The following is a 23,492-nucleotide window of genomic DNA, read 5'->3' as shown; positions in this document are numbered from 1 at the left end:
TGTTTGGTCACATTCTGTGGGTTATGAAACTAATCCATGGGTTCTTTCCATCTTTTGCGTTAAGTACCCCAAGGAGGGAAGATCCATTGGTCCTTTAATCTTTGGGGGGAAGACACTTGGGGCCAAGGAGAAGAGATGCATATTTATGCAACTAAAATATGAAATGGGTACAAAGGTCATAATAATTCATTCAGCAGGTGAGACTTTTTCTAAGGCCCATCTGCAATTGGATATGTAGTGCTCAACCTCAGAGAAAGTATCTACTCCTGGCTTCCCACTTACCTTTGTCTCTCACAGGTGACCAGATGATGCCAGCAAGACCTCCTCGTCCCTCTATTCATGGCGAAGGAGAAGCAATGACTGCGGAACCAGATCAGGTAGGGGGAAAGAGCAGTGTGGGGAAGAGGGCTGAGGAGTGGGGCTGTCAGCTTCGCCTTTGAGCCGGTGCCAACGACTGGGCTCAACCTCTTCAGCCCCAACTGGGCCAGGCGAGCTGGGAAAGCACTTCCAGAGACCTTCCACTGCAGGGAAGCAGGTCTAAGCGCAATGGACTTACAACTTTGAGCTGTGAGCACCAAACTCAGTGCCAAAGTCAGCAGAGCACAGCAGAGTATGAACTACACAAACGACGGCTCTGAAGCAGAACTTCTTTATTCCTTTACAGCTACAGCAAACTAAAAATAAACTAGAAACGAAAGACTTAACAGAGACTACTGGACTGCATGAGTGTTATAGTTGCTTAAGCAGTCATCTTTACACAGATAACACTCAGACTCCCACAGAGTCAGGCTGGAGCGGATGAAGGGAAGAGCAGATTCCGCCCCCTCCTTTCTGAAAACATTGGCAGTAGATTCTTGCAATGGGAGGGGTGAAATATCCACAGGGGCAGCCAGGGTCCCTCTAGACCCAAACAAATCTCTTTCCTCCTCTTAACAAATCTGCCATGAACAATTGCCATTTGAAAAATGCCATTTGAGAAGGTTAATGTGCAGAGAGTAAAGAACAGCCTCTTTGCTTCAATGTCACTGAAATGATTTCATTCCCTCCTTGAAGCTGGCTTTAGGGCATCAGAAAGGTTTTCCCCAGAAGAGCCCTTTGGGAGAGGGAAGCGGGAATCCTTTCATCTGGCAAACGGGAATGCCTGCTCAGCCAGAAGGATATAAAGCTCAAAATGTGGAGTTCTACCCATTTACACTAAGTTTAATATTCATCATTAAAACACACAATAAACGAATTCCATTAAGACATTGAAAGAAGAATCCATAATTAAATTGAACAGCAAAACAATCCCATGAAAACAACACAACAATGTGCAGGAGATAATATTATGCTGTCTAAGAGAAGCATCTTTTTCTTTCAGGGTCCTCTGTGCTTTGAAGATGTCACAGTTCATTTCACAGAGGAGGAGTGGACATTGCTGGATCCTGACCAGAGAGCTCTACATCAAGAAGTCATGGAGGAGAATCGTGACATCGTGGCCTCTCTCGGTATGGCTCCCGGTTGGATCATTATATCCGTTTTGAAATTCAGCCCATCTCTCTATGTGACCAAGCTCCAGATATTGATGGAGCTCAACAGCAGCACCTACAGATTCTGGAATTCCAACACCTCCAGAGGTCACCTTGAATGGAGGACTATAGACTATTATCTACAAATATTCATTTTTGCAGGGGGAGGAAAGGCACAAGAGTTAAAGCAGATTCCATGATTGGGCAAAAGAAATCCATGCAGGGAGAGAGCCAGGCTTTTCAAATCTCCAGTTTCCATCAATATGTCAGTTTATGTCAGTCAACAAAGGCAGTGAACCATGTAGTAAGACCTCACATCTAACTTCCATCAGTTCTTCCATCCATTAGTATGGTTCAATAATGGAGGTCTCCATTTGTTCCTGAAGCTCTTATTCATTTCTCTCTTTGTTGCAGGCAGTGATAAATCGGATATTAAGAACAAAGAAGACCATGACAAGATCCATACATTGGAGAAGCCATATCAATATTTGGAGTGTGGAAAGAGCTTCCGTAAGAGTGGCCCTCTCACTTCCCAACCAAGAATTCACAGCAGGGAGAAACTATATCCGTGCTTGGAGTGTGGAAAGACCTTCCGTCGGAACTCGCATCTCACAACCCATCAGAGCATTCACACAGGGAAGAAACCCCATCAGTGCATGGAATGTGGGAAAAGCTTCAGTCAAAGGTCCCATTACACATGCCACCAAAGAATTCATACAGGGGAGAAACCCTACCAGTGTTTGGAATGTGGGAAAAGCTTCGGTCGGAAGTACAGTCTCACTTCCCATGAAAGAATTCATACAGGGGAGAAACCACATCAGTGCCTGGAATGTGGAAAGAGTTTAACCAGGAAGAAATATCTCACAGCCCATCAAAGAATTCATACAGGGGAGAAATCCTATCAGTGCATGGAATGTGGAAAAAGCTTCAGTAAGAGAGCCCATTTCACGTCCCATCAGAGAATTCATACAGGGGAGAAGCCCTTCCAGTGCTTGCAATGCGGGAAAAGCTTCATTCGGAAGGGCTTTCTCACTTCCCATCAAAGAATTCATACCGAGAAGAAACTACACCAGTGCCTGGAATGTGGGAAGATTTTCACCGTGAAGAAAAGTCTTGCTTCCCATCAGAGGATTCATACAGGAGAGAAACCCTACCGGTGCTTGGAATGTGGGATGAGCTTCGCGTGGAAGGACAGATTCGCTGCCCATCAAAGCATTCACACAGGGGAGAAACCGTATCTGTGTGCAGAATGCGGAAAGAGCTTCTGTCACAGGGCCCATTTCACTTCCCATCAGAGAATCCACACTGGGGAGAAGCCCTATCAGTGCTTGGAATGCGGGAAGAGCTTCAGTCGGAAAGACAGTCTCACTTCCCACCAAAGAATCCATACAGGAGAGAAACCACATCAGTGCTTCGTATGTGGAAAGAGCTTCAGTCAGAGGTCCAATCTCACTTCCCACCAAAGAACTCACAGTGGGGAGAAACCGTATCAGTGTCTGGAATGTGGGAAGAGCTTCCGGAAGAGGACCAATCTAATTTCCCATCAAAAAAAACTCACAGCAGCCAAAATTGGAAGGGACCCTCATAATCATGTAGTACAACCTCTGCTTAAAAGCCTCCCAGGAAGTAAAGGCCACCATCCGCCAAAGGAATCTGTTCCACTGTGGAAGAGCTCTTGCCAACTGAAGAGTCAGTTACAATAGTAAAGAAACAGCGGTTTTAATGCGCTATATTCTTGCAACACCAGGTGGTGCCAGAGAGCAGGAAACTTAACAATGCGATTTTCCATAGAGATTTCTTTCTTTTGTTATAGTTATCTTCATTGTGTCCCCCCCCCCCCGTGTTTAGATCCACCCTCACAGTTCTTCCTGATGTTTTGTTGGAATCTCCTTTCGCGTAACTTGACACCATGGGTTCAGGTCCGAGTTTCTGGAGCAGGGGGAAACAAGCTTGCTCCATCTTCCATGTGACATCCCTTTAGATATTTGGAGATGGCCATAATATCTCTTCTCAGACTCCTCTTTTCCAGCCTAACATGCGCAACACCCTCCCCACTTCCTCATACGGCTAGCTTCCCAGACCCTTGATCATCTTGCTTGCCCTTCTTGGCACATGTTCTAGCTTATAAACATACTTCTTCAATTGCGGGACACATTACTCCAGGTGTGGTCTGACCAAGGCAGAACAGAGCAGCACTATGACTTCCCTTAACGGGGACATTAAACTTCTGCTGATGCAACTTAGAATAGCATTACCTCTCTAACGGGACTCTCGGAAAGTGTGCGTGCGCCTGTTACATTTGGGTCTAAACTTCTGTTCACATGTATCAAAGTAATTTACGCAATAATGGTAAGTTCAGCATAACAGGAGATTTAAGGTAATGTTAGCCAGGGAATCATAGAATCCTAGAGTTGGAATAGACCCCAAGGGCCATCGAGTCCAACCCCCTGCTAAGCAGGAAACACCATCAGAGCACTCCTGACATATGGTTGTCAAGCCTCTGCTTAAAGACCTCCAAAGACGGAGACTCCACCACACTCCTTGGCAGCAAATTCCACTGTCGAACAGCTCTTACTGTCAGGAAGTTCTTCCTAATGTTTAGGTGGAATCTTCTTTCTTGTAGTTTGGATCCATTGCTCCGTGTCCGCTTCTCTGGAGCAGCAGAAAACAACCTTTCTCCCTCCTCTATGTGACATCCTTTTATATATTTGAACATGGCTATCATATCACCCCTTAACCTCCTCTTCTAGGAGGAGTTTGGAATGTTGGGCTGATTTCTGATTGGCTGAGAGTTTGAAAGGGGGGTTTAATAACTAAGTTGTCATAAAAAATAAATAAAATATTGAAAAACACAACAAAACTAAACAATTTCCATACGAATCACAAGAAGATCTAATGTAAAGATACAGAAAACCAGCAGGACACCCCCCCAACCCACTAAGCCCAGCAGAGCTGCCATTAAGAATGGGCAGTCAGGCTTCTCCCAGCAAACAGCCAGAGGCCCAGAGTTTGGAGCCCTGAATATCCTCGTTGTGTCTGAGACACTTTGTTTTGTAGGGAGGGCTTTACATGAGTCCCTTCTTGGCTATGCACACACACACACACACACACACACACACACACACAACCCAGTTCAAAATCAGGGACAGGTGAGCTGGAGAGCCATTTTTAAAATTCTTATCATCCTTTAGTGCCACAAGCGTCATGACCCTCCCTCCCGCCTCGCAGGGCATCCACAAGTAGCAGCCCTCCGACGCCCAGAGTGCCCTGCTGCGCCGCCACCTCCTGGAGCTCATGCAGAGTTTCATTATCCCCCTGGTGAGTAGCGGGAGGGGGGCAGGTGCCCCCTCCCTCCGGCCTCGGCTTGCCCAGGGAAATGAGGAGGACGAGGAGCACAGGGGGAAGGCAGCCTTTGACTGACTGACTTGGGCCATGGAGGTGCGTCCCCCTCCCCATTCCCCCCCCCCCCGACTGGCAGCCAGAGCTCCCTCTCCCCACCCTAAGACGACTGAGAGGAAGGAAAGGGATGCTCTTGGAGTCAGGAAGGGAAACCGGCTTAATTTACTCAGAGTAGACCCACTGGAAATGGGGGAGATGGATGCATAAAGTGCCCAGTTATTTTATTACACTAACAAAATTATATCTGATATATATATCTGATATATATACATATCAGAAGACATCTGAAGGCGGCCCTGTTTAGGGAAGGTTTTAATGTTTGATGGATTACTGTGTTTTAATATTTTGTTGGAGCTGCCCAGAGTGGCTGGGGAAGCCCAGCCAGATGGGGTTGTTATTATTATTATTACAAACACCCTGATAATAATAATAATTTATTACTTATATCCCACCTCTCTGACTGGGTTGCTCCAGCCACCCTGGGCGGCTTCCAGCATAATAAAAGCACTGCAAAAATGTCAAACGCTAAAAACTTCCCGCAAGGCCAAAGCTTCATAGGCCAAATCCCACACAATATTATTAAATGTCGGCCAAACACATTTCCGCCTGAAGGTCTCCCATCTTCTGTCAAGTAAGAGAACAGCAGAGAAGCACCTCCTGGCAAACCATAGACTTTGACTCTTCAGAGGAGGAAGGGCAAAACAGCTCGTCTTAAACCTCCAAATAAAGTATTATGATTTTACACAGGAAAGAGGAAGATCTTGTACAAACGATGTGAATGGTATCAGAGAGTTTGTGGCGATGGGTCGTCTTGCAGAAGAGCGATCCGTGGTGGCAAAGGGCTTCAACCACCTGGCAGGATGCGCTGCTTTCCCCCTAGACTCTTCTGAGCCTGCTGGGCTAATAACTGCAGCCAGGGCAGGGGGTGGGCAGCAGAGCCAGCAGGAAGGCTAAGGAAAACTCAGTGCAAACACAGAATCGTTAGAAGGGACCCGTTTACCTTCCTGCTAGTAAGCGGTCCCTATTTATCTACTTGCACCCGGGGGTGCTTTTGAACTGCTAGGTTGGCAGGCGCTGGGACCGAGCGACGGGAGCGCACCCCGCCGCGGAGATTCGAACCGCCAACCATGCGATCGGCAAGTCCTAGGTGCTGAGGCTTTAACCCACAGAGCCACCCGCGTCCCTAACATGGGGATTAGCAGCTAATAAAAGTTGGGGTCTTCTTTTGTTGGGGGCTTCCATCTTGTTCCTCCTGGTGGCAGGTGGGAGTCCTGTCCCGACAGTCTTCAGCAAAGACCAAGCCTCCTGGCTGCTCTTTTGCTCTGGGATTCCTGGCTGGTGTCCTTGTTTCTTGTCCAAGGGAGCCCTCAGATTTCTCCGTTAACATCAGGATGCATCATCAAGACATCATAGATATGTCACAGAAAGGGTGGAAAGGGTGTGGTCTCAGGCAGAACCTGGGACCCAAGCATGCCCCTGTCCATCAAATACAGTCTTGCACCTGTCCTCCCAAAGGAAAGCATTTAATATCACCGGTCATGACTCCTTGGGTGTATCTTGCCCGGCAGACGTGACTGTACATCTCGGGGATTATGGTGGGCTCACTGACCCCTCCCCGAATACCTCACTTCCCTGGGCCCTAAATGCCATTGGCACTGAGAAGCCAGATGCCACGAGTGATTTCTTATGAATTTCTAAAGTTTTCCCATTAAGCCAGAACCTAGATACGTTTATCAGCGAATTGCTACATTTGGTTTTGACACTGTCTCTGTTTTCCTTTGTTGGAGAGAGACCTGGGGCTCAGCGGGGAGTGTTCGGGTCCCGAGTTCAGCCTCCCTTGCAGATACCATGCCTTTGTTTCTTTCTCTTGACACTCGGGATTTGGTGTCGCGGGTGAAAGGCAGGGAACGTGCGCGAGTGAATGGTCTGGTGATGCGCAGCGGTGACTCTTTGTCTTGGCCTCGTGGTGTGGAGAGGCAAGGCTCGTGGGGGGGGGGAGGTCTCCCACCCCCCTTCCCAATTCCCCGTAGCAGTGGCAGCACCGCCGCCTGCAGGAGGGAGGTCCATGGTTTCACGATGCGCTGTGGTTTGTTCCCGGTTTTGGCAGAGGTTGGGGGCTTCAGCTGGGGATTCTCGAGCTGTGATTCGCGCACTGCGGGCGATTGGTGACTTGGGGGGGGGGGAGACTCTTCCAACTCTTCCGTTCCCGGATCCTCCGAGGGGTTTTCCTGTTTCTTGCACAGCCTTTCCTCCTGCAAGTTGCTCCTCCTCTTTCTGGACCGGGGAGGGCGAAGCTCAGCCCCCAGCGCGCCCCCCCCCCCAAATAAGCCTCCTGCGCTCGAGAGGGAGCTGGCTGCGCTCGGCTTGCCAAGGGTTAAAAGGAACCGAGCTGGATTCCTATAGGGCACAGGAAGTCAAGGCGAGGGGGGGGTCAGGTCCTCCAGAGCAAAAGCCCCTCCCTCCCCAGTCTTTCCCTGCGAGGAAGGGGGGCTTTTGTCTCGCTCTGCGAATGCTGCCTCCGTGAAGCCGGCTGGGACCCCGGTGAGTTTCCCTTCTCCCCCCCCCCAAAGGTGCCCTGGGGAGAAGGGGAGTCCCGGGGCTGCAGGGAGAGGGTGGGGGGCTGCTCAGCTCATGGGGGGGGACGCCCCAAGTCAGGACACGGAGGGTCTTGCCAGGGAGGGGCGACTTCGCAGGAGGACGGCAGCTCTGCGCTTCCTTGGCGTGGATGTGCTGCTGGATCCTTTGGGGAGGGTCTTGGCCTGAAGGAAAAAAGGCATTGGGGGGGGGGAATCCTATTCAGATTTTTGGATCTCAGTCGCAATTATTGTTAGAGGTTGTAGCCGGAGGGAAACATTCGGACATGAAATACACGCTAAAACCTTAAATTTGAGCGATGCAATAGTAAAATAAAGACTTTGGGCAGATTGAAGGAAGATAAAAGAAAGTCCTTCCTTCCTGCGATGTGTGTTAAATAAAACCTTTGGAACTCGTTCCCGTAAGAGGCAGAAATGGGCACCAACTGAGGGCGAGGCCAGTTGGAGGAGCGGGAGGAGAGGGCGGGGGGGGGGGCCTCCTGTGCTCTGTCTCCCCGTCGGAGGCTGCAAGGCTTCAGAGCCCCAGTTGCTGCAGGTGGAGAGAGGGGCTCTTGGGCTCCAGTCCTGCTGGTGGGCTTCCCATAAGGGGCCCCTGGTTGGCCTTTGTGGGAAGAGGAGGCTGGACTCAAGAGGGGCCCCTTTGGCCTGATCCTGCAGGGCTCCTCTTCTCTTCTGGTGCTGAGCTCCTCCAGATGCAAGTGGGCCCTCCATTCTCCTTCCATCAGAGGCAAAGCTTTCCCCACCCCTGAAGCAGGCAGGGCTGCTATCCAGACTCCTGGCTGACACAGGTGTGTCCATTCAGACACACAACCCCTCCGATGTTCAGAGGATATTTTGAGACTGAATAGAAAGCCCTGTGGAGAACCTTAGCTGTGATTCCTGCACTACCAGGGCACTGGGCTGATTCATCTCCCAGGAAGATCAACAGTTCCCTGAACATTTTGCATGGCTACTTTTCCTCTAGGAGGGCTAGAGACTTGCTTCTCCTTCTCCTTCTTCTCTTCCTTTTTAAATAAACCTCATACAAATTTCAAGAAATGGAACATTCAAGGCTTACCTCCCCCTGGGGCTGTACAATTAATCCATATGTTGATTCAACAAGCTGGTCAGACTTAGCAAAGTTACTTTCACTTCCCAATGGCTGCTTGCAGATTTTAAATTGTGTCACTCCACTCCACCATGAATCTCAGGCAAACATCCAAAGTTATTTGGCGTCTCTAGGCAGAATAAAAACTTTTGCTGGGTTTCAGGGGTGGCGGCCAAAGGCAGGGGACTATCTTGGGTGTTGACGGTTGCCGTCCAGCCGTTTTGGCTGGCTTCAGTGGGATTTCAAAGGGCTTTAGAAGAGCCTGAAAGGAAGGGAGGATCAATAAACCTCATAGTCTGGGTTGAGGTGCAGTCCAGAGCTGTCTCTCCCAAGACTCATATATGCTTCTTAGCAGAACCCTTTTCTTCTCCTGACAATGTGACAACCATGTTTTTGCATTGTAGAATTTGCTATTACCTCTAATTCGGACAGACAGAACTTGGCAGAAGATCAAGGGATTCCTTCATCTCTCTTGGAGGCTTCCTGAGAGCACAGATGGATGAGCAAGACTCAGCTGGCCCTGAAACCGGAAGAGGCCATGCCATCAAAACTGAGAGCAGTGGGGGATTCTGGGAAAACTATGTGCAGAAGATTATGGGTGAGGAGGACACCCTCCGCTCAGAGGTGCAGAGCCAGCAGTTCATGCAATTCTGCTTCCAGGAGGCCAAAGGACCTCGAGAGGTTTGCAGCCGACTCCACCACCTTTACCATCAATGGCTGAAGCCAGAAAGGCACACGAAAGCTGAGATGCTGGACCTGGTGATCTTGGAGCAGTTCCTGGCTGTCTTTCCACAGGAGATGGAGAACTGGGTGAGGGAATGTGGAGCAGAGACCAGTTCCCAGGCAGTGGCCCTGGCCAAAGGTTTCCTCCTGAGTCAGGCAGAGGAGAGAAAGCAGTCAGAGCAGCAGGTGAGGGAGACTTTCCTGTGGTTCAGAACATGAGGGAGAATGTCCCAAAATTCCCTACTAAAGGGCCATTCCTTTTTGGAAAACATCCAAGGAATGAGATTGGATGCCTCTGCCATTTCTTTTCTAATACTTCTCCCCATTCTGTTTGAATCTTTGTTGCTCTTTCAGGGAAAAGATCTGTTTGCAGAAATGGGCCTGGATTCCTCTGAGACTGAAAGGACTCCGCTGAACACCAGAAAGAGGCCACTGGGTAAGGAGGAAAGCGTCCCGTCCCCCTTTGGTGACATTCTGTGGATTTTGAAACAAATCCATGGGTTCTGTTCATCTGTTGGGAGAAGCCACTTGGGAACAAGAACTCCAAGGAAGGGAGATGTGCAGCATTTTTACAGAGCTAAAACATGAAATGGGTTGTTGGCACCAGTCCATCTCAAGAGTCAATGGAGTGTGTCCCTGGTGGTGAAGTCAGACTGCTGTGTTAGCACCAACTTCCCTGGAGAGCAAGCCAGGGCAGTGTGTATGGAGGTGCTGGGCTGCCCAGATGACATGACCCCCCTCCTCAACCTTGCTTATGTGGCCACGGAAAGCAGAGCAAGACATTTGGAGCTTGCCTGGCTGCAAGAGTTGCTAGAAGGTCTACAAGGTGCTATTCAACCATCTTAGAGACCCACTCTGGTTTACTGCGAGGCAGCAGGCGTAGATTTTCCTCAAGTTCTACTCCTGAAGCTTTTCTGACAAATGAGCATAGCTGCAAAGCAGCAGAGGTTTAGGATCAGAGTTCTCCATCTTCCCAGGTTGACAAGTCCCATCTGCCCCTTTGAAATGGGTACAAATGTCAAAATGTGCTCAGCAGACGAGACTTTTTCAGAGGCCCGTCTGTACAGTGGTACCTCGGGTTAAGAACTGAATTCATTCCGGACATCCATTCTTAACCTGAAACTGTTCTTAACCTGAGGTACCACTTTAGCTAATGGGGCCTCTCACTGTGCCGCTGCAGCATGATTTCTGTTCTTATCCTGATGCAAAGTTCTTAACCCGAGGTACTATTACTGGGTTAGCGGAGTCTGTAACCTGAAGTGTCTGTAACCTGAGGTACCACTGTAGTTTGAGACATAGTGCTCAACCTCAGAGGAAAACATGCCCTCATGGCCTCCCACCCACCTTTGTCTCTTGCAGGTGACAGAAGGATGCCAGCAGGACCTCCTCATCCATCTTTTCATGGTGACAGAAGGGAAGCAGTGGCTGTGGAACCAGATCAGGTTGGGGGAAAGATCTTTGTGGGGGGAGAGGTACGGGGTGGGGCAGCCAGGTGCCTCTGGGCCTGAACAAATTCCTCTCCTCTTGGCTTCCGTCAAAGCTTCTCTGAAGGCATCTTTGTCAAGGGCAGCTTTGTCAGAAGCCAAGAGGCTGGGAATGCCATTCGAGAAGCTTAATGTGCTGAGAATAAGGAACAGCCACCTCACCTTAACTCACCTTCTGAATGTCACTTGTATGATTTATAAGCCATTGCAGTTTTATTTCTAGAGTCACCACTGAATGCTAAAATAGGCTTCTGTGCAGTTTACACACCATACAAAACAGTGACCAGGATTCAGCTAACCAGCCCCATCAGTTTCACAGGGAGGGTTTCCCTCCCCACCCCTCCCTGTCCCCACCTGTGCCTCTTGAAATTGGCTTTAGGGCATTGGGAGGGTCCCCCCCCCTCCCCTGAACGGCACACAGGGAAACGAGCAGAAATCCTTCTGTCTGGCAAATGGGAATGTTGCACAGCTGGGAGGCTCTGAAGAAAACAAGGTGGAGTTCCACCCATTTACACTAAGATTAATGTCCATCATTAAAATACATGATAAAAAAATTCCATTGAGACACAGGTAGGTAGCCGTGTTGGTCTGCCGTAGTCGAAACAAAATAAAGAAATTCCTTCCCGTAGCACCTTAGAGACCAACTAAGTTTGTTATTGGTATGAGCTTCTGTGTGCATGAAGAAGTGTAAAGATGTGTGCATCTGAAGAAGTGTGCTTGCACGCAAAAGCTCATACCAATAACAAACTTAGTTGGTCTCTAAGGTGCTACGGGAAGGAATTTATTTATTTTCTTTCCATTGAGACATTAAAAGATGCATCAATAACATGCGCTGGAGGAAACAATCCCATTAAAACAACACAGCAGAGAACAGAGAGCTACAGAGCAGGCTTCCAGGCCCACCTACCTTAAGGGAGGCAGCCCCCATGACAGCGAGGGATCGTTGGTGAACAAAATGCAATGATGGCAGAAGGCAAATCACCCTTGCCAATTTCCCCCAGAGAGGGGAGGGAATGGGCTTCACTCGCAGTTTGTCTTGGTACCTGGCTCTCGCTCCAGCATGGAATATGGGAGGCAGGGAGGCGTTGAGTGCAAAAGCACTTTGCCTGGCAAAAACCTTCCTATGCCGCCATTAAGAAGAAGAGGATCTCCATTTAATTGGATCTTTAATTGGCTTTAAAGTACCGGCACATGATGGGAAAGCGTTGCAACAACATACTTTTGAATCTGCCAGCCACATGGATCAAAGGTTTGAATTGAGATTTTCTTTGGCATGAGAGTCGTTTGGGGAGAGGGAAGCCCACACTTTGTTTGTTCTAAGTTTCATTTATTTATTTATGATTTGGCCACCCTCTCCGGAAAAGTAAGATAAAAAGCTATTTACAAGTGAGGAAGGGGTGTTGGACTAATATTGATATGAACAAGCAAGAATGGAAACTATATGATCTGAAATGAAGAAAGGAGGAGGAGGGGAAGCTCAAGTATGACCGTGTTGGAAAGACAGATTAATTCCCCTCACCTCCATTTAAAGACAACAGACAAAGGAAAATAGTCTGAGATTTGTGTGTGCTACTGACAGAATGTAATCGAAGATAAAGTTTAATTGGGCCATAAGTCTCTTGCTGTAAGGAAAAGAATTTGAAGGCTGAGATAAGAGATTATGGGAGTTGGAAAGGAGTATTAAATCTTTAGCGTGTTTGAAAACTGCCCACCATTTCCTAGGCTGAGGGATAAATGGTGAAGATCTGTGACATGTTTTACTAGTGAGACAGAATGGTTTCTAGCAGACTGTCACCTGTTCCAAGACATCAAAGCAAGGGGTGGAGAGGTAAGACCTCTGAGAAACTTGCTATTGTTATAATTTGGCTATTATTGGGGTTATATTGGAAAACTAATTTAAAAATTACTAAAATAAAAGAACAGAGCAATGTGTAGTAGATCATCTTCATTCTGACTAAGAGGAGGACCTCTCTCTTTCTCTTTTAGGGTCTAGTGTGCTTTGAAGATGTTGCTGTTCATTTCACAGATGAAGAATGGGTATTGCTGGATCCTGACCAGAGAGCTCTGCATAAGGAAGTCATGGAGGAGATCTGTGGGATCATGGACTCTCTTTGTAAGGCTCCCTGTTGGATCATAATACATGTTTGGAAATTCCATACATAGCTCTATGTGATCAACCTTCCAGATTTTGGTGGAACTCACTGCGCCACTTACAGCATCTGGGATTCTAACACGCTGCACAGCTCACCTTAAATGGAGGGCTAAAGACTGTTTTGTCTTTGAATATTCTTCCTCCAATGATTAGCCTGGTCTGAACTGCCCAGGCCTTTTGAACTCTTGGTTTTAGAGAAGTGACAGAAGTCAAAGTAGTTTCTGTCAGGAGTTTCTGGTTTTGTTTTTGCTTCTCTTGGTTTTGGTTGACCAAGGAGACAACTGTCATTGGAGATGGAGCAGATTCCAGGATGGGGGCAAACAAATTCCTTCCTATGAAAGAGCTTGACTTTTCAAATTTCAGGTCTTCATAAATATGTCAGTTAATGCCAGTCAACAAATGAAGTCAAACCTATAGCAAGACTTCACATCTAACTCACTCCCTTCAGTTCTTCCTCTATCACAGGTGTTAATTAGTATTTTTCAAAAATCGGGGTCTCCATTTATTCCTCAGGTTCTAATACATTTCTCTCTTTGTTGCAGGTGGTGATGAACTGAAAATTAAGAACAAGGGAGGCAATGACAACATCCACACATTGGAGAAGCCATATGAATATTCTGAGTTTGGAAAGAGGTTCAGTCTGAGTGTCCCTCTCACTTCTCATCACAGAATCCACAGCAAAGAGAAACCATATCAGTGCTTGGAATGTGGAAAGAGCTTCAGTCTGAGCTCCCATCTCACTTCTCATGAAAGAATTCACAGTGGGGAGAAACCATATCAGTGCTCAGAATGTGGAAACAGCTTTAATTCCAAGAGAAGTCTCACATCCCATCAAAGGATTCATACAGGAGATAAACCCTATCAGTGCTTGGAATGTGGAAAGAGCTTCAGCTGGAAGGAAAGTCTCACTGCACATGGAAGAATTCACACAGGGGAGGAACCATTTAAGTGCATGGAATGTGGAAACAGTTTCAATTCCGAGAGGAGTCTCATTTCCCATCAAAGAATTCATACAGGTGAGAAACCCTACCAGTGCTTGGAATGTGGAAAGAGCTTCAGCCAGAGGGCCAATCTCACTTTCCATCAAAGAATTCACACAGGGGAGAAACCCTATCAGTGCATGGAATGCGGAAAAAGCTTCAGTCAAAGGGCCAATCTCACGGCCCATCAAAGAATTCATACAGGGGAGAAACCTTATCAGTGCATGGAATGCGGAAAAAGCTTCAGTCACAGAGCCCATCTCACTTCCCATCAAAGAATTCATACAGGGGAGAAGCCCTATCAGTGTGTGGAATGCGGAAAGAGCTTCAGTCGGAAGGAAAGTCTCACCTCCCATCAAAGAATCCATACAGGAGAGAAACCATATCATTGCATGGAATGTGGAAAGAGCTTTAATGCAAGCACAAATTTCCATCAACATCAGAGAATTCATCGTGGGGAGAAACCATTTCAATGCCTAGAGTGTGGAAAGAGCTTCAGTCAGAAGGAAAGGCTCATTTCCCATCAAAGAATTCATACAGGGGAGAAGCCATTTCAGTGCATGGAATGTGGAAAGACCTTCACGTGGAAGGACAGTCTGACTTCTCATCAAAGAATTCATACAGGGGAGAAGCCACATCAGTGCTTGGAGTGTGGAAAGAGTTTCAGTCGGAACTCAAATCTCGTTTCTCATCAAAGAACTCACAGCGGGGAGAAACCATTTCAGTGCATGGAATGTGGAAAGAGCTTTGCCTGGAAGGAAAGTCTCACTTCCCATCAAGCAATTCATACAGGAGAGAAGCCCTATCAGTGCTTGGAATGTGGAAAGAGCTTCAGGAAGAGAGCCAATCTCACTTCCCATCAAAGAACTCACAGTGGGGAGAACCACAGAATTGTAGAGTTGGAAGGGACCCTGATTATCATCTAGTCCAACCTCTGCTTACAGACCTTCAAGGATAGAGAAACCACCATCTTCCAAGGGACTCTGTTCCACTGTTGAAGAGCTCTTAACCACACCGGCTCTCTAACAAGACTCTCAGAAAATGAGCATCCATGTGGGTCTGCTTAAAGTTCAGGTGCGACATTCTGGTGTTTGTGTTTAAAGTTCCACACACATGTATCAAAATAATTGATGTAATAATGGTAACTACAGTGTAATAGTAGATTTAATGTTAGCTGGGGGTGGGGATAGCATGAATTTGGAATGCTGGGCTGAGTGGCGACTGGCTGAGAGTTTGAAAAGGGGGTTGAATAGAATAATTGAATCATAAATACAACGTAGCAAAAGTTGTGATAAACAGTAAATAAAAAAACGCACAAGCAAACGGAACAATTTTCATATACCGTATTTTTCGCACCATAGGACGCACTTTTTCCCTCCTAAAAAGCAAGGGAAAATGTGTGTGCGTCCTATGGAGCAAATGCAGGGGGGGAGGCAGGCGGGAAAAGCCCCCAAGAGCCGCACACAAGCTCCGTGCGCTCTTGCGGGCTTTTCCACAGGAGGGAGAAGGGACTGACTGGCCGCATCAGTCCCTTCTCCCACCTCCCAGGAAAGCCAGGAAAAGCCGTGCAGCCCTTTTAAAGTGCACGCGGCTTCTGCTGGTTTTGCGGGAGGTGGGGGAATTCCCCCACCTCCCAGAAAAGCCAGGAGAAGCCGCGCAGCCCCTTTAAAGAGCTCACGGCTTCTGCGGGCTTTTGCGAGAGGTGAGGGAATCCCCCCACCTCCCAGGAAAGCCAGAAGAAGCCGCGCAGCCCTTTTAAAGTGCGCACGGCTTCTGCCAGTTTTGCGGGAGGTGGGGGAATTCCCCCACCTCCCAGAAAAGCCAGGAAAGCCCTGCGCAGCATCTCCCGGCAAGGAGAGGCTGCGCGGGGCTAAAGGGGAAGGCAAAACAGTGAGCGGGATCCATCCCGCTCGCTGCCTTGCCTTCTTCCATAGCCGCGCGCAACCCTTCCGTAAGGAGAGGCTGCGCGGGGCTAAAGGGGAAGGCAAAACAGCGAGCGGGATCCATCCCGCTCGCTGCCTTGCCTTCTTCCATAGCTGCGCGCAACCCCTCCGCAAGGAGAGGCTGCGCGGGGCTAAAGGGGAAGGCAAAACAGCGAGCGGGATCCATCCCGCTCGCTGCCTTGCCTTCTTCCATAGCCGCGCGCAACCCCTCCGCAAGGAGAGGCTGCGCGGGGCTAAAGGGGAAGGCAAAACAGCGAGCGGGATCCATCCCGCTCGCTGCCTTGCCTTCTTCCATAGCCGCGCGCAACCCCTCCGCAAGGAGAGGCTGCATGGGGCTATGGCTTCTTTAGCCCTGTGCAGCGTCTCCCGGCAAGGAGAGGCTGCATGGGGCTAAAGGGGAAGCCAAAACTTGGCTTGCTCCATAGCTGCGCGCAAACCCTCCGGCAGGGAGAGGTTGTGCGCACCCTGTACGCTGCTCTTTGGGGCTGGGGGGGGAAAAAGATTTTTTTCTTGATTCCCCCCCTAAAAACTGGGTGCGCCCTATGGTCCGGTGCGCCCTATGGTGCGAAAAATACGGTACATCACAGCAAAATATAAAATAAAGATACAATAAACCAACAGGAAGAAACCCGCCCCGCCCACTAAGCCCAAGAGTCTGTTCAGCATCCTCAGCTTCTGCAGTTGGAGTCAGTCCGGTCCCTCCCAGGCCAAATGGAAAAGGCTTGTAAGGAGGGAGCACATCTCCCAGGACTTGCAGCCAAGATGGTCTCTGGCCTCCTCAGCAGCCTCTTCAGTAGAGATGACTGGAAGGTGGAATGGAATGGGAGAGTGGCGGCAATTGTGGAGCAGGGCTGGTTAGATCAGTAGTAGAGAGGCAGCATTGTAATTCCCATTGTTGCAGTTGTAGTAAAGTAGCAACAAAACGAAGAAGAAATGGGAACATTTGAAACCATACGTTTATGTACACAAAGTTACCTTGAAACCCTTGTTTATTTTTTAATAAATCCATTGTATTCCACCACTCAGCTCATTATTCACTTCTCATTTGGGGTGAAGTGTTCAGATTAGAGTTCTCTGGGGGAGTTTGGTGGAAGACCCAGCTCCTACCTGTGCACCTCAAATGAAGTGGGAAGGTGGCGAAGGGATAGGTGGGCAGGGCCAGAGCCCCTCTGAGCAAAGGCGGTGGGGGCTCAACATGGGGAGATAAACTAGAGGACACTCAGAGCGTTCAAAGCACTGCAGAAGAACAATGGCCTTCCTTCATCCCTTACCAGAATGGTAAGGGATGGGGGCTAGTTTATGGCGATACCCCCTTCGGGACACCCCACAAACTGTAGTTGGGTCCTTTGGTTAGAGCAGGGGTGTCCAAACTTTTTTCAAAGAGGGCCAGATTTGATGAAGTGAACATGCGTGAGGGCCAGCCAAAGTTGTGGAGCTTTTTTTTAAGGATTTGACCCCAAGAAATATACTGCCGCAGGGGCCAGATTAAACACTGAGAGTTCCCTCACTGAGAGAAGCCAAGTTACAGGGAACCAGGCAGAGGGCCTTATTGGTGGTGGCACCCGCCCTGTGGCAAGCCCTCCCACCAGATGTCAAAGAAATAAAGAACTACCTAACTTTTAGAAGACATCTGAAGGCAGCCCTGTTTAGGGAAGTTTGATGTTTTATCTTGTTTTAAATACCGGTATTCTGTTGGGAGCCACCCAGAGTGGCTGGGGAAGCCCAGATGGGTGGGGTATAAATTATTATTATTATTATTATTATTGTCAGGGCCACCAAAGGTCCCAGCTCACAAGAGACCAACGCCAAGTCCAGCTTATGTACAAAAGCTTTTATTGAAGAACATTGTTAGCTCCACATCCGAGGCGTGTGACCCCACGTCTGTTAGGCTTAGACCGCTGAAGTCCCTTCTGAATCAGTCCCGCCTCTACACCAGTTTAAGAGGCTTGCGCTGGACCACCTCTTCCTCTCCTTCCTTTTCCGCAGGGTCTTTCTGCCCCCCTGGGTTCCCTCCCTCCGGGATTCCCCAGAGGCTGAATCCTCTGACGCCTGCTCCCCCCTCCTTCGTGCTTTGGGACCAGGCTCCTCCTCCGGGCTCTCCTCACTTCCGCGTGCCTCCACATTTGAACTTGGTGCGCGTACGCTGCTTCTGACCTTCCTTTTGACAGTTACACTGCTCTCTGTACTACTCTCCGCCCCTTCCGGCAGGACGTCTTGCCCCGATCTCCTTCCCCTCTCTGCTTCCTGCTCTGCTCCGTCTGACACACTGGGAACTCCACCCCCTTCACTCCGTTCCGGCTGGGAAGCCGGCCCCGATCTCCAACTCCCACTGGGGGTTCCCCTGCTGCTGCGCTGCTCCTGACGAGTCCCCCCTGTGGCTCCCCTTGGCCTGACCAGGGGCGCTCCCTTTTGGGAATCCTCCGATTCACTGGAGAGACTCATGGAACCCCTCGACTCATTGTCATCTTCTTCCTCGTCGCCCTGGGATCCTTCCCCCTCGCTCTCAGTCTCCTCCCTCATCTGCGTCTCTCTCCCTGAACCCCTGACAATTATTATTATTATTATTATTATTATTATTATTATTATTATTATTATTATTATTTCGAGTTGGATTAGGGCCCCAAAACAGACTTTGGACATGCCTGGGTTAGAGCAAGGGAAAATGGGAAGGTGACCAGGGAAAAGAAGGAGCAAAGTGGGCTTTGAAGCTTTAGATCGTCTCTATTGATTGTGACCAAAGTTCAGTGTCCCTGTAAGCGAAGAAAGCAGCCTGGGAAAAGGTGTGCAACTGTCTTTTAAATATTCACAATCTGGGACACCCCCTTTCCAAGCGGCAGTGGGGGGGGGGGAGGCTACAAGGGGGTCAGGCAGGTCAAGGTGTGTCTCATTCCATGAGGATTGGAGAATTTACATATTCCAGACACAGTTGACACAAGGCCAATATCGACACTGGAAATGGGTTTTTCCTGGGCTTCATTGATAGGGGGGGGGGTCCCCTCAGGCACCACACCTGGGCAAACAGTACAACATTTGAAGACAATTAGCTGTCTAGACCCATCGATTGAAAAAAGATCATGGAAGATACAGTATTAGGTTTCCAAAAATGCATGGGGGAACACAGAGCACACAAGTTCCAAAAGCAAGAACCGTACGTTTACGAACGATTTTATACAAAGTTTCATTGAAAAACACAAGCTTTCCTTTGTGAAACAGCTCAGATAGAATGTTTCCACTTTCCCAGGGAAAGGAGGAGGAGGAGGACCGGGACAAGTTGCTCCTCCTGTTTCAGGGCCAAGGAGGGGGAAGCTCAGCCCCCGGCCAGGAGGGTCCTCCAAATAAAGCATCTCTGGGTGTTTTGCGCACGACGCACGTGGCTCCTCTGGGGCTCCTGCTCTCCAAAGAGAGAGAAGAGGGAGAGCTGGGTGCGCACGGCTTGCCAAGGGTTAAACAGAAACGAGCTGGATTCCTAGAGAGGGCAGGAAAGAAAGACGGGGAGGGCAGGTCCTCCAGAGCAAAAGCCCCTCCCCGCCTCCCCAGACTTTTCCTGCAAAAAAAGGGGGCGCTTCTGTCTCTCCCTGCCAATGCTGCCCCGGCGGCGCCTGCTGGGATCCGGTGAGTCTCCTCTCTCTCTCTCCCAGAGGGTGCATTTGGGGGGGGGGTGTCCCAGGGCTACAGGGGAACCTGCGTGTGGGGAGCCTGTAAGGGGGGGACCCCCAAGTCAGGGCGCGAAGAGTCCTGCCGGGGAGGGCCGAGGTCGCAGGAGGGCAGCAACTCTGCTCTTCCTTTGCCTAGATGCACAACTGGCCCCTTTGAGAGGCGAGAGCTATGGGTGGTTGTTGCTGCTGCTGAGTCCTTTAGTCGTGTCCGCCTCTTCGTGACCCCCTGGACCAGAGCACGCCAGGCCCTCCTGTCTAGAGGTTTATGGAAGAAGGTGATGTCCAAGTCCGCCTACTCTGTAAGAGTAAAATGCCTCTGGGAATGGGGAGAATCAGTTATGGCATTGAATTCATACGGTTTCCAAAGACTAGTCCTCTTCCAGCGCTGTCAAGTCCAAAAGGGGAAAATTTTGACACTTCTAGTTATAATGTAACACGTTTAAGGCAATCGAAAGCAGAGTGGATACAGTTAATGGACTTCCCCCGTTGTCTGCGCAGTTGGAGGGCGCTGAGTCAACCGCGCAAAGGCTGAGCTGAGGGTTTTGCAGCGATCCCCTGCCAGTTGCTGACTTTGCACAGTAGGGGTCGCTGTTCGGTAATACCCGATTGGCTAGCTGTCAGATTTTAAAGCTCCCTATTGGTTGACGTCAGGTGATTCACAAAATGCGGATTTTGTTCATAAAACAGTAATATGCCCTTTTAATTGATACACAGTGAGTTTATATTTCAGCAGTTGATTACTGCGAACGTACAAGATGATGGCTATGGTGGACTGTAGTGCTTATGCGACTGTGAACGAAGGCGGTTGGGCTCCCGGGTTTTGGGGAGGGAGGGGAAAATTGTTTCCGTGTAGTGCCCCCCCTTCATTTTCCGCAACAGATGCTTTAGTCGAGATTCCTGCATTGCAGGAGGTTGGACTAGATGACCCTTGGGGTCCCTTCCAACTCTAGGATTCCTGACTCCCAAGCTGAAATAATGCAAGAAAGCCCCGAATTAATTGGGAGCCAAATACTTGAAAGCATGTATTTGATAAAATGGTAGGAATGCAGGAATCTCAATTAAAGCATCCATGTCAGAAGGCCAAACTCTGCTCAAAAACTTACAAGGAAGGAGAGGAGGAGAAAACAAGCTTCTTTGCAGCCTCATGAATCAGAAGGATGGGGATGTGGTCCGTGGGCTTTTCTTTATAAGACTGGGCAAGTTCTCTGTCACTTCTCGGCTTTTGATGTCGTTGAGTCGTTTAGTCGTGTCCGACTCTTCGTGACTCCCAGGACCAGAGCACGCCAGGCCCTCCTGTCTTCCACTGCCTCCCGCAGTTTGGTCAAACTCATGCTGGTAGCTTTGAGAACACTGTCCCACCATCTCGTCCTCTGACGTCCTCTTCTCCTTGTGCCCTCCATCTTTCCCAACATCAGGGTCTTTTCCAGGGAGTCTTCTCTTCTCATGAGGTGGCCAAAGTCTTGCAGCCTCAGCTTCAGGATCTGTCCTGCCAGTGAGCACTCAGGGCTGATTTCCTTCAGAATGGATGCGTTTGATCTTCTTGCAGTCCATGGGACTCTCCAGAGTCTCCTCCAGCACCAGAATTCAAAAGCATCAATTCTTCGGTGATCAGCCTTCTTGATGGTCCAGCTCTCACTTCCATACATCACTACATATTAAAACTGAGGATTTTATCCGCATTCCATCGCCAGACCTGAAGCAAGATCTAAATGGATTAGCAGACAGGGATCATGGGGGGGGGGGGAGGGATCCAGTGTAACGAGGGCTATAATGGTATAATTGTAGAGCTATACTGGGAAAACCACAGCTTGAACTATACGGACCTTCTCGGCTAGCCAGGGGTTAAAAGGAGCAGAGCTGGATTCCTAGAAGGGACAGGAGGTAAAGGGGGGGGCAGGTCCTCCAGAGGAAAAGCACCTCCCTTCAAGAGTTAAAGGGAACTGAGCTGCCTTCCTGGAGAGGCCCGCCAAGAAAGGGGGGGGGCTGTTGTCTTTCTCTGAAAATGTTGCCTCCGTGGCCCCTCCTGGGACCCGGTGAGTCCCCTCTCCCTTGACCCATAGGGCCCCATTGGGAGAAGGGGGGGTCCCTGGGCTGCAGGGGGGCGTGCATGGGGCGGGGGGTGCTCAGCTCCTGCAGGGGGGGACGACCCCCAAATCAGGGAGCAGAGGGTCCTGCCGAAAGGGGCGAAGGCGCAGGAGAGAGGCAGCTCTGCGCTTCCTTTTCGCCTTTGGGGAGGGTCTTTGGGTCGGGGGGGGGGAGGCATGCAAACCCCAAACCCCAAATTCAGATTTACATTTATTAACTGAAGTTGTAGCCAGACGTAAAACGGAGAGCTTGGCCTCAGTGATAAAGGCTGGAAGATTTAGGACAGAGAAAATAAAATCGCTCCATCTGACCGTGTGGAATTAAACCCGCCGATTCGAGATGGCTTTGAAAGAGGACGAGGCCAGTTGGAGGAGCGGGGGAGAGGGCGGGGGGGGGGGGCTCCTGTGCTCTGTTTCCCCCCTTGGAGGCTGCAAGGCTTCAGAGCCCCAGTTGCTGCAGGTGGAGAGAGGGACTCTTGTGCCCCAGTCCTGCTGGTGGGCTTCCCATAAGGAGCTCTGGTTGGCCCCTGTGGGAAGAGGAGGCTGGACGCAAGAGGGGCCCCTTTGGCCTGATCCTGCAGGGCTCCTCTTCTCTTCTGGTGCTGAGCTCCTCCAGATGCAAGTGGACCCTCCATTCTCCTTCCGTCAGAGGCAAAGCTTTCCCCACCCCTGAAGCAGGCAGGACTGCTATCCAGACTCCTGGCTGACACGGGTGTGTCCATTCAGACACACAACCCCTCCGATGTTCAGAGGATATTTTGAGGCCCACAACTTCTACTTAATTTGCTAATGTGAAAAGAGGTGTGTTTATATGATGTATAAAGAAGTCATATGGTTAAACACAGCTGGTTACATTGTGGGTGGTATTGTTAGTTGGATTTACGTAACTATAGGTTTGATAGTGTTTTGTAGAATTTGCTAGCACCTCTAATCCATACGGACAGAACTTGTCAGATCATCAAGGATTCCTTCATCTCTCTTGCAGGCTTCCTGAGAGCACAGATGGATGAGCGAGACTCAGCTGGCCCTGAAGCAGGAAGAGGCCATGCCATCAGAACTGGGAGCAGTGGGGGATTCTGGGGAAACTCTGTGCAGAAGATCCTGGGTGAGGAGGACACTCTCCACTCAGATGTGCAGAGCCAGCAGTTCAGGCAGTTCTGCTTCCAGGAAGCCAAAGGACCCCGGAAGGTTTGCAGCCGACTCTACAACCTTTACCATCAATGGCTGAAGCCAGAAAGGCACACGAAAGCTGAGATGCTGGACCTGGTGATCTTGGAGCAGTTCCTGGCTGTCCTTCCACCGGAGATGGAGAGTTGGGTGAGGGAATGTGGAGTGGAGACCAGTTCCCAGGCGGTGGCCCTGGCCGAAGGTTTCCTCCTGAGTCAGGCAGAGGAGAGGAAGCAGGCAGAGCAGCAGGTGAGAGAGACTTTCCTCTGGATACTCCCAAGGGGCTCCGAACGTGAGTGAGGGTATCTGAAAATTCTCCATCCTTTTTTGGAAAGCAGCCATTGAATGCTATCAGATTGCCCTTCAGTTTTTGTCTCTGTCATTCCTTTTCTAACTCTTCTTCATATTCTCTGTTTTGAATCTTCGTTGCTATTTCAGAGACAGGATCTGTTTGCAGAAATGGGCCCAGATTCCTCTGAGACCAAAAGGATTCCATTGGACACCAGAGAGAGGCTGCTGGGTAAGGAAGGAGTCCGTTCTCCGTTTGGTCCCTTCCTGTGGATATCAAAACGAATCCATGGGTTCTTTTCATCTTTGGGGGGAGGACACCTGGGAGCCAAGAGCCCTAAGGAGATGTGTATCTTTTACACATCTAAATTATGAAATGGGTACAAATGTCTAAATGCACTCAGCGTGGGGTATAACATAAGCTGTC

At 49.5% G+C, this 23,492-nt stretch overlaps 2 protein-coding genes across 7 annotated transcripts in view; both read left to right on the top strand.

Moving 5' to 3' along the window:
- Positions 1 to 279: 279 nt before the first annotated feature.
- On the top strand, positions 280 to 16,888 carry LOC114605695 (uncharacterized). The gene is made up of 4 exons (XM_077935571.1): positions 280 to 377; positions 1,361 to 1,487; positions 1,923 to 3,055; positions 13,531 to 16,888. Exons 1-4 carry the CDS (start codon positions 306 to 308, stop codon positions 14,851 to 14,853), a joined length of 2,655 nt encoding a protein of 884 aa, XP_077791697.1. The 5' UTR covers positions 280 to 305; the 3' UTR covers positions 14,854 to 16,888.
- Positions 6,366 to 23,492, top strand: part of LOC114605699 (uncharacterized) — a 108,524-nt gene continuing 91,397 nt past the window's right edge. Inside the window, exons 1-4 of one of the 6 annotated variants that reach the window (XM_077935489.1) lie at positions 6,366 to 6,993; positions 8,993 to 9,497; positions 9,666 to 9,747; positions 10,671 to 10,753. In XM_077935489.1, coding sequence (XP_077791615.1) covers positions 9,084 to 9,497; positions 9,666 to 9,747; positions 10,671 to 10,753 — 579 coding nt within the window. In that variant the 5' untranslated portion in view covers positions 6,366 to 6,993; positions 8,993 to 9,083. Of the gene's footprint in view, positions 6,994 to 7,073; positions 7,449 to 8,992; positions 9,498 to 9,665; positions 9,748 to 10,670; positions 10,754 to 19,349; positions 19,483 to 21,442; positions 21,560 to 22,091; positions 22,412 to 22,595; positions 23,027 to 23,215; positions 23,298 to 23,492 lie in introns of those variants that run through there. The other 5 variants (XM_077935487.1, XM_077935486.1, XM_077935484.1 and 2 more) reach the window with 5 other exon arrangements.

The sequence above is a fragment of the Podarcis muralis genome, chromosome 10 (genome assembly GCF_964188315.1).
Source record: "Podarcis muralis chromosome 10, rPodMur119.hap1.1, whole genome shotgun sequence".
NCBI classification, from domain to species: Eukaryota; Metazoa; Chordata; class Lepidosauria; order Squamata; family Lacertidae; genus Podarcis; species Podarcis muralis.
Note: the sequence above shows the minus strand (reverse complement) of the source record. Positions and strands in the feature narration are given on the sequence as shown.

Excerpts from the sequence above, each read along its gene's own strand:
- LOC114605695 (XM_077935571.1), top strand. The coding sequence starts at position 306 with ATGATGCCAGCAAGACCTCCTCGTCCCTCTATTCATGGCGAAGGAGAA. Across the intron at positions 378-1,360 it reads TGACTGCGGAACCAGATCAG|GGTCCTCTGTGCTTTGAAGA; the intron begins GTAGGGGGAAAG and ends TTTTTCTTTCAG. Across the intron at positions 1,488-1,922 it reads TGACATCGTGGCCTCTCTCG|GCAGTGATAAATCGGATATT; the intron begins GTATGGCTCCCG and ends TCTTTGTTGCAG.